The sequence below is a fragment of the Aethalodelphis obliquidens genome, unplaced genomic scaffold (genome assembly GCF_003676395.1).
Source record: "Aethalodelphis obliquidens isolate GAN/ISIS:26980383/991018 unplaced genomic scaffold, ASM367639v1 scaffold85, whole genome shotgun sequence".
NCBI classification, from domain to species: Eukaryota; Metazoa; Chordata; class Mammalia; order Artiodactyla; family Delphinidae; genus Aethalodelphis; species Aethalodelphis obliquidens.
The window spans coordinates 6943629-6953599 of record NW_020838029.1 but is presented as its reverse complement, the minus strand read 5'-3'; the positions used below and the strand labels follow the sequence as shown (position 1 = coordinate 6953599).

The following is a 9971-nucleotide window of genomic DNA, read 5'->3' as shown; positions in this document are numbered from 1 at the left end:
GCATTTGAGCAACCCCGAGAGCGAATGCCTCTTTAGATTTTGCACCCCAGGTGCCTTGATTGCCTCACCCTAGTGTGACCCTGGGGAAGACTCACATGTCAATAAAATGGTCAAGGTAGAAGGTAATTGTTATTCATTCTGTCCCAGGGAATCAAGAAAGACCACAGAGGTGCTGTGGGAGCTGGGTTCTCATGAAGAGTGGATAGTTTATCAGGCAGCATAGAGGTACAGTGTGCACAAAGGCATGGAGATAAAAAAGATCTTGGAGTGTCTTCAGGGAAGGATGGTTGGGCTGCAGAGGACGTGGAGAGGGCACAGTAAAAGGGGTGAGGAATGGTGGGAGCTGTTGCTGGGGAAGAAGAGATCGGGTTGTGAAAGGCATCCAATGCCACACCCTGCTAGGGTGACCAACCATCTCAGTTTGCCCAGGACCTTCCCAGTTTTAGCCATGAAAGCCCAGCAACCCGGGAACTCCCCCGGTCCTGGCAAACTGAAACAGTCATACCTTATCCTCAAAACAGTGCAAAGCCATTAAAGGATTTTCACAAAGAACTGGCAGGGTAGGCTTCATGTTTTAAGGTAACTCTAGCATGTCTGGGTGGGTGGAGGAGAACTGGGTGCTGAAGAAACCTGGGAGGCCAGTTATAGGGAGCCAGTGGCACAGAAATGGGTACGTGCTTTGCCTATGGCCTCTGGCAGACGTGAGTTCCAGATCCCCGGCTCAGCCCTTTCTTTCCTAGCTGTTTGGTCTGACCAAGTTACTACGTGGCCTGTTTCCTCATCTGTAAATTGGGGCAATAATGGTGCTTACCTCCATGAATAGTGAGGATTAAGGGAGATACGGTTTAGCACAGTGCCCAGCACACAGCAAGCACTTAATAAACATTAGTTTTTTTTAATTAATTAATTTATTGATTGATTGATTTTGGTTGCGTTGGGTCTTCGTTGCTGCCCGCGGGCTTTCTCTAGTTGCGGCGAGCGGGTGCTACTCTTCATTGTGGAGCGTGGGCTTCTCATTGTGGTGGCTTCTCTTGTTGCGGAGCATAGGCTCTAGGCGCGTGGGCTTCAGTAGTTGTGGCACACGGGCTCAGTAGTTGTGGCTCATGGGCTGTAGAGCGCAGGCTCAGTAGTTGTGGTGCACGGGCTTAGTTGCTCCGTGGCATGTGGGATCTTCCCGGACCAGGGCTCAAACCCGTGTCCCCTGCATTGGCAGGTGGATTCTTAACCACTGGGCCACTAGGGGAGCCCCCTAAACATTAGTTTTTATTGTCCACATTATCAGTCAGGAGATAATTTCAAGGCCTGAAGGAAGGCAGCAGCACGATGGGACTGCTGAGGAGGAAAGGGACTTGAGAAAGATGTGGGAGGCTGACTTACCAGACTTTCTTCGTTGGTGAATTGATTATATTTTAGCATGAATGATTTTTTGTTGGCATTAATCCCCCAAAGTATCTGCTTTTCAAGACTTTTATCTCTAATTGTGGAATGAAAGTCTTTGTCACCTTGAAGGGAAGGCGGAGGGGAAAGAGAAAGGAGCAAGGGAACTGCTGGAAAACCAAGCATGTGTTTGAGATCCCTAAGGTTAAGGGAAAGAAATAGTGGAATTTTCAAAAGCTTATCTTGATTTAGGGGGTTGAAAGGTAGGGGTTCTGAATAACTCTCTTGCCCCATCTTGCCTGTACTCCCCACATTGCCTTGCTTCCCAGGGATGGACAGTTTCTGCATCCTGCTCCAGGCAGAGATCTCAGAAGACACCCTCTCCCTCCAGACTGCCCTTCCCTGTCTGAGCACAGGACAGCCCCTTCCTCAGCTTTCACCGTTTCTCTCTCTTAACCTTAGGGCCCCCACAAAGCACATCTTGGTTTCCAGCAGTTTAATATTTTCATATCGTACTGAGCTTCCCCCACTTCACCCCTCCATCATGAAACCCTTCCTGAGGCAGCGTAGAGTGGTTACTTTGGTGTAGAGGAGATAGCACAGATTTTGGATTAGAATAGGCCTAAGTGTTCATTCTAGCGCTGCAGTTTTCAGCTGGACATATTACTTAACCTCTCTGACCCTCCATTTCCTCACCTACAAGCATGGGTATAGTAATAGCTATGTTGCCATTACTGAGATGATGTATGTAAGTGCTTAATTTGGCACCAAATCTGGTCCATACTGGGTGCTCCATAAGGAGCCTCCTTTCCTTTCATCCGCCTAAGTTGTTTGTAAGTCTGGGAATAAAGTTTCAGACTTTATTATGATTGAGACACATGCTTTTCATTAAAACTACATTAAGAATTAAGACCGCCACCCCGACAGCCATCCTTCCACTTATATCTGAACGTGGCCATATGTACCACTACGTGTGTGCAAACATGCTGACTTGCGTACTTCAGCACACACACGGCAATTGACAACTAGACAGTCAAGAAAGCACCGTTAGGTGAGACAAAGAGTTTAGTTCAGTGTTTCAAAGATCTGGTGAATTGTTGGAGGGTGGCAAAGATGGTGAGAGGAAATAGAAATACACACCTGTATAGAGCTTACTATCAACTAGGCACTATTCTAAGTGCTTTTTATGTAATGAATGCATTTGATCCTCACTACAGCCCTGTGACATATGTACTATTATTATCTCTATTTTACAGAAGAGGAAACTAGGCATAGAGTGGCCAAGCGACTTGGTGAAGGTCACTATGCCATACCAACTTTTCACAGGGGCTTTAGTTGACATGGAAGACATCCGGTCACCGTCCTGAGTAAATTACCCTTTCTCTCTGAAGTCCATTGAAGTCCACTGTCAAATCGCTCTGCCATTTCTTCCACAGTTCACCGTCAACCTTAATGCATCGATCTTGGATCTCCTCAAGATCTCCACAGTCTGCCTACCATGATGAGTACAGAATTGCCTACAAGTCTAGTAGGGGCCTAACTTTTAAAAAAAGAAGGGTCCTGCCTGCGACAGCTGAGAGTTCAAATTCCTGTGTAAGTTTCTCCACACAGCTTATGAGACCCTTCATGACCTGGCCCCAACCTACTTTGCCAGTCTCACCTCCTATGATGCCCCCCACTCCCCATCCCCGGCATTCTTTGCTCTAGAACACACTCTACTCCTTCAAGACTCTGAGCCTTTGCACATGCCTCTATCCTCTTCCCTGCTGCCCTTAATTCAACAGGCTAAGCACCTACTGTGTGCTAAGGTTGTGAAAGTAATTACCACACAGCTTGACAAGCACTCTAATCAACCGCACCACTACAACGTCCTGTGGGGATTCAGAATGGGGAGAGGACTCCTTCTCCCTGAGGGACTTGGGGGGAGGGGGCAAGGAGAAGAGAGTTGAGGGCTTCACATAGGAAATGACCTTTGAGCTGAGCCTTGAATGATTAGGAGTCTGCCGGTCAAGGAAGGGGAAGGAAACCGCTAAATTATCTCTGGCTCCTCCATCTCCCCACACTCAGACATCAAGTCCTGGTGTCGATTCTACATCTGAAGTGTCTCTTACGTTGGTCTCCTCTTATTCCTCCTGCCACTGTATGAGTCCCACAGGCCCCACTTGGGCTATTGCCCCAGTTCCATAGCTGGTCATTCTGCCTCTCATTTTTCCAACCCCCAATCCACTGTCTGTAGCTGCCAGAGTGAGCTCCCCAACCGCAAATCTGAAGGTGGCACTCCCCTACTCAAAACACTTAATGGTTTCCACCAGCCATAGGACAGTCTTAACCCCTTATAGTGACGTACAAGGCCCATCATACGATGGTCATAGTTTATCTGTCCTACCTCCCCTCTAGCCATTCCCCTCCTCAAATCCCGCGCAGCAGATTATTTGTCTAAGTCTGAAGACAATACCATACACTTTCAGACATCTGTGTGGTTTCTGCCTGCTTTATTCCCCCTCCCTAGAGTGCCCCAATCCTTTCCCCACCTGACAGGTTCAGACTGGCCTAGTCCAGGGATCAAAGAGAGCCCAGCTTGGTGGGCTTTTATAGCACCTTCTCTCCCACAGGTCAGGTCTGGCATTTAAGTACTGTGGAATCAGTAAATGGAGCAAGCAGTCCCTTCTAGCCACCACTGTGTGCACCCAGGCTGTCTGATTGGGCATCTGAATCAGTTCATGGTTGCCATGCCAATTCTCTATGGAGACTGCAGCCTGCTTTGAAATCCCAACTCAGTTGGCTGGGGCCTTGACTACTCTCCTAGTTCGGCCAGTCCCTTCATCCAGGAGCTGACTCTGTTCCTTTGTCCCCAGCTCCTCGTATCTCTGCACACAGATGCCTTTAAAAGACCATAAATGTCCCTAGAAGCACCAGTGCCATGAGAGAGAGTGCAAGAAGCTCCTATTACCAGCCCTTTCCTACCTCCAGATCAGACCCTTTGAATAGTGACCCTTAAATGGATCATGCTCAAGAGAAGCTTGCGACATCTTCTGGACTCTGCTGTTTGGACTGCTGTCCATTCCCTCGGGGAGCCAACCCTACTGTTGCCAAGTTCCTTCCACTATCTCCAGCCTAGCTGAACCGGCCTCACTCCTTTCTGGCTCTTTGTGAGTTCTAGCATGCCCTAAGGCTGTGGCCTCAGTGCTTGTGATACTATCATTCCTTACTTTACAGTGTGTAACCGGCTTTTGAACACATCTTGTTTGATTCTCACAAAAGCTCTGTGAAAGAGGTAGAGAGGTTATCATCAATCCTATATTGCAGATGAGGAAGCTGAGACTCAGAAAGGGTAAGTATGATGTGTCCAAGGGGCTAGAGCGCCAGGTTTCCGAATTCCATCGCCGTCTTCACTACCCTGGTCACTCTTCCAAGTGTCTACTGTGTGGCAAGTACTAAGCCCCGCTTGCCTCCTGTTTCTCCCTTACATGATTGTGACAGAACAAATACAAAAGTCAGTCCTGGGGTTAGCCCGCCACACCCTCCTTGCTATCTTGTGTACACCAGCTCCCCTCAAGCTTCCTTTGGCCTGCTCCCACCTGCTTCACAGCAAACAAGAGTGAGAGTCCTCCTTTTGGCTGGAACACCCAGCCCGGTAGCTTTATTGTTCCACCACTGCCCCCTGGAGAGGAAAGCCTGGATCTGGAGATGGAACCTCTTTCCAAGGGGGATTCGTAGACTCTTCTGAAGAGACACTAGATGTCTGAGGTGAGGGATTTAACATTTCTCAATGTGAGAAGGGCATGAAGTTCCTTTGTTGAACCAGGATGGATTTTTAAAAAGAAAAGCTTTCTCTCCATGGCCTTTTGGACAGAGAGGAAATGCTGTTGTTTGTGTTGTGTTGTGTTGTGTTGTGTTGTGGGTGGGTGGATTTCAATAAGAAAAGAAATCTCCCTACCATGAGGGGGTGGGGACCTCTCCTCTGACAGAGTATGCTGTCTGTTTCTAAGGAGGAAGGAAATTTCTTGCAGGAAAGGAATGTCTCTCTTTTATGAGAGGGGGAAGCTCTCTCTCAGGATTGCTGAGTGTGTGGGAAAGGAATACTTACTCTCCTTTCTTTTCTAAAGGAGAAACCTCCTTGAATGAGGAGCCCTTCCAGGCTTTCTGTCTGAAGGGAAAAGACTGTTTCTGGAGAACAATTCTGATAAGATTATGCCTGATTTTCTCTTCCTTTCTGATATACTTCCCACAGGGAGTCAGCATTCTCTGAGAGGGAGTGTCACATTTTTTCTATTAAGAGGTAGGGAAGCTGAGGGGAGAAACTTACTGTGGGGAAAACTCTTACTCCGAGGGGCCATAGGTGAGGGCAGTGACTCTGTGATGGGGAACCCTCATGAAACTGGGGGAGTCCTTTGGGAATCCGAGGAACCCAGAGTGTTAACGGGAGCTTAGAGAGGTGCTAGGGCAGCCCTTGTCTGCTCACAGGGAAGCTGAAGCTTGGGGAAGGGAATGCCTTGCTACTAAGTGACAGAACCAGGAGTTGAACCCAGCTTTATCAAGGGCCAGCCTGGACCTCTTCCTACCACAGCTGACCGAGGGAGAGGGAGCTACCTGCTTCTTGGGCGAGTGATGCTGGCGAGGAAACTGCTGCTGCTGCTGTGAAATCTTTGACCTGTGTTAGAGGCATCTCTGGGGTGGGAGGCATTGACTCCTGAGGGAAGGAAACTGGGGAGGAGGGTAGAATCTGGGACTATGTCGGAGGAAAGGGGTCAAAGTCACTGTGCAATCCAATGGGTGGCTTGGGGGCATCAGTCAGCAGTGAACGCTGATTTTCGAGGAAGAACAGGGTATATTTCTCCCAGGAGTGCAGGGGACGTGTGGATGGAGCCATGGGGATGCCGGCTACCCTCTCCGACTTGCGAACTTTCTCTATCATTTCCTGTCTCTCCAGGAGGAGTTGTCGTTTTAATCTTTTTAAAATCAGAGGAAGGGGCCCAAGGAAACTTTTTGAGGGAATGTAGATGTTTTATAATAGATCGTGGTCATGTTTATGAAACTGCCCACAATTACCAAAACTCAATAAACTGTATACTTAAAATGGATGAAAAAAAATCACATCAGAGGAAGGGGTAAGTGAATTAAAGCCCAATAAAGCTGTTATTAAAAAATGGGAGGGGGGAACCCCAAACCAAAACAACAAAAAACAGGAGCGAATGGCCCTCGGCCTGGTTTTGCCCAGCCTGGGGGGTGGCGATCCCTCCTTGGCAGTCTCAGCTACTCAAGTCACTAACTCTTCTGCCCATTCCTTTCTTGATCAGCAAAAAGCCAAGGCCAGCTCATCCAGGGGGAGGTCAGAGGTTGCAGGAGAAAGAACTTCACAAACACACAAGCCACCTCTTCGTTTACTGTAAAATCCTGTTTAATGTGTAACATTTCAGGCAGAGAGAGGCCTTAGGGACTAGAGGCAAAGGCAGCCCTGACCAACCCCCACTCCAGCTTATCTGCCTGCTTCTCCCCCCCTACCTCCTCCACCCCAGACATGTCCTCCTTTTCCTCGGGCCCGGCAAGCACTCTTCCTCCTTTTCTTGTGTTTGCTACCCTCCCTTCTCCACCCACACGTCCACAGCACCCTCCCTCCACTCCACTTGCCCACATCCCTCCCTACTGATGTGACTCCAGAAATAGGGTATCTGACAGCACAGGGTTAAGATTAGTTTCATAATTGGAGATGTTGTCAGAGCATCCTACCTCTGGTCCCCAGTGGTCCCAGGGAGAGAGAGAGTGAAGTGGAAGGGGTGCGGGCAACGAGCGCGGCCCACACGCCCAGTAGCCTTGAGTGCTGGCGTGGGTGGCCTCCAGCTCCCCACCCCTTCAGCCCCTGAGGCAGAAGGCCCTGGGAGGAAGGGAAGTTGGGAGGGAAGGAAGGTTTTGATGGAGCAATCCCTAGCAGTCCGAGGCCTGTGCACCGGCAGGGGAGAAGGAGGGGCAGGCCGGTGCAGGGTGGGGGACGGGATGGGAGGTTGCCTGGTCTGTGGCATCAGCAGGCTGAGCAGCGGTCGCTCTTCTCGGCCAGCCCGGCCCCGGTGCCGGGGCTGCGGCGCAGTATGTCTTTCAGGGAGCCGTCCTGCTCGCTGAGCAGCTTGTTGATCTCGTTCTGCTTGTACTCAGGTGAGAGGCGGTGGCCGAAGCCCCCGGAGCCCTTGCGGGAGGGCGGATTGGAGCGGCGCTGGGCTCGGCGGGCGCAGGCCCGGAAGATGAGGTACACCACCTCGGCCACGTTGAGGATGATACAGATGCCGGAGGCGGCCAGCATGAAGACGGTGAAGACGGTTTTCTCCGTGGGGCGGGACACGAAGCAGTCCACTGTGTTGGGGCAGGGGTAGGCCTCACATTTGACCAGCCGCACCATGGCATAGCCAGGGTAGAGCAGATAAAAGACGTACATGAAGGCGGCCTCGAACAGCAGCCGGAAGACCACGCTGATGACATAGGTCCACCACAGTGTCCCTGAGATGTGGACCTTGTGCCTCTTCACCTCCTCCAGGTGTAGGGGGTCCCCGTGGCCCTCAAGTCGCAGCATTTTCTTTTCTATGTGCTGCTGGTGAGCCACGTGCATGGCCACGAGGAGAGCTGGGGTGGAAACCAAGATGAGCTGCAGAGACCACAGACGCACATGGGAAATGGGGAAAAAGTGGTCGTAGCAGACGCTGTTGCAGCCAGGCTGGAGGGTGTTACAGATGAAGGAAGACTTCTCGTCACCCCACACGCTCTCGGCAGCCACCACCAGCACCATGATTCTGAAGATAAAGATGACCGAGAGCCACACTCGGCCAATGGCAGTAGAATGCCGGTTCACACCACTGAGCAAGGTGTACAAACCCGTCCAATTCATCCTGCCTCATTCACACCTGCAAAACATGAGCCACAGAGCAAGCTGTCAGGAAGCTGGGGCCGAAAGCCAGGCACCATGACACTGCCTGACACTCCCTTACCCCTTCCAAGAGCCAGTGACAAGAAAGGAAGAAGGAGAGTCATAGCTTTCCTCACCACCCCCTCTCCCGTGCTAGCCTCTCCTTCTCTTTCTCTTCCTCCTCCTTCTCCTCCCTCATTCACTTGATGACTTGACCTCCCTGAGCCCCATCTCCCTTCTTCGCCTTCATCCAACATTCTTTCCTCTCCTGCCCTTTGTTGCCAGGCCCATCTTGTTCTGCTGTCGGCCCATCCTCTTTAGCTCCCCCTCCCCCATCTCCTTAAGTCTGGACCTGGGGCAAACCCAACAAAGCCTCATTACCTTGGGGAGCGCCTATCCCTGAGGCCACCCAGACAGGTCCCCTATGGTCTCATGTCTGTGCAGGGGGAGTGGTCCCTGGGTCCGCGCCTGCGTCCCAATTCATCGCCGCCCGGTGCTGGGGAGTCATATGCTGCTTTATACCCAGTGTCTGCACAATGGGACCTTTGTGGGGCTCTGAACAACGCCCTTTAGAATTCAGATCAAACGCCCTGACTTCCGCCCACCCTACACACAGAGCACTTGTGTCCCAGCGCCGGACACCCAGCCTGCACCCACCTGTTCTGTGCCCGCCCGGTCCATCGCCGCACCCGCCCCATAGCCCCACCAGAAGAATGGCCACAGCGGGGCGGGCGGGGGGAAGATGGAACAAAGACAGGTGCATGTAAGAGGGGACCCGGGGGAACCAGGAGGCTCTGGGCTGAGGCCCTCTCCGGTGACTCTACTAGAAACTTAGATTCAGCAGGATTTTTCCTAGGCTTAGATCCCCTCCAGGGAACGGGTGAGCTTGAGCTTAGGAAAGGGAGCTCACATTTATCAAGCCAGGAACTGTGCTAAGCGTTTCCCCATACATTCTTTCTTTTGACCCATTTAGCAAGCGTCTAAGGACTGTTACCCCAGTCTTTCCAGCTGAGGAAGCTGAAGCTCAGATAAGTTAAGTAACTCACTCAAGATCACACAGCTGAAGTGTTTGAGTAAGATGAAACACAAAGGTATCCGCAACAGAAGTCTAGGCTCTTTCCACGATATAATCCTTGTGCTTTTGCTGATGGTGTCCACAAAAGCGAAGCCTAGCCGTTAATGACAACAACAACAGCAGCAGCAGCAACAAAAGCAAAGGCTAATGCTAGCCACAAAAGCACAAGAAACAAGGAAGCTGCTGACCAGTGCGTACAGTCCAACTCCAGTGTCATGGAGCAAACCCTGACCATCCCTCCTTGAGCCCATATCAAGGGTGGCCAGGTGAGGACAAGCCAGGAGGAGAAAGCAAACGTTAAGCAAGCAAACAGAAAGTTAGAAGACGGAATAGGTAAGAGTCACCTAGCTTTGGGTGTGAATCCTGGTTCTTCACTGGCTACGACTTTGGGCTGAGTTACCGAACCTCTGAGTCTGCCGTGTTCATCTATAAATGGGGCTAATACCCAGGGTTATGGTGAGGTTCAAAGAAGCAACCTGCAAAAGTTCTTAGCCCAGCTCCAATATCATAGTTGGTGATCAAGGGAAGTAAAAACCTTATCAGGAAGAGAATACAATGTGGCTTCGGAGGAACTAAGTGATCTGCCAAACCCAATATCCCTCTTTTTTCCTTCCCAATGCTGTTGTTGAC

At 50.7% G+C, this 9971-nt stretch overlaps 1 protein-coding gene across 1 annotated transcript in view; it reads right to left on the bottom strand.

The window, feature by feature from the left end:
- Window positions 1–6740: 6740 nt before the first annotated feature.
- GJB1 (gap junction protein beta 1) overlaps window positions 6741–9971 on the bottom strand; it is a 45183-nt gene continuing 41952 nt past the window's right edge. Inside the window, exon 2 of the mRNA XM_027093670.1 lies at window positions 6741–8264. Coding sequence (XP_026949471.1) covers window positions 7394–8248 — 855 coding nt within the window. The 5' untranslated portion in view covers window positions 8249–8264 and the 3' untranslated portion in view covers window positions 6741–7393. The remainder of the gene's footprint in view (window positions 8265–9971) is intronic.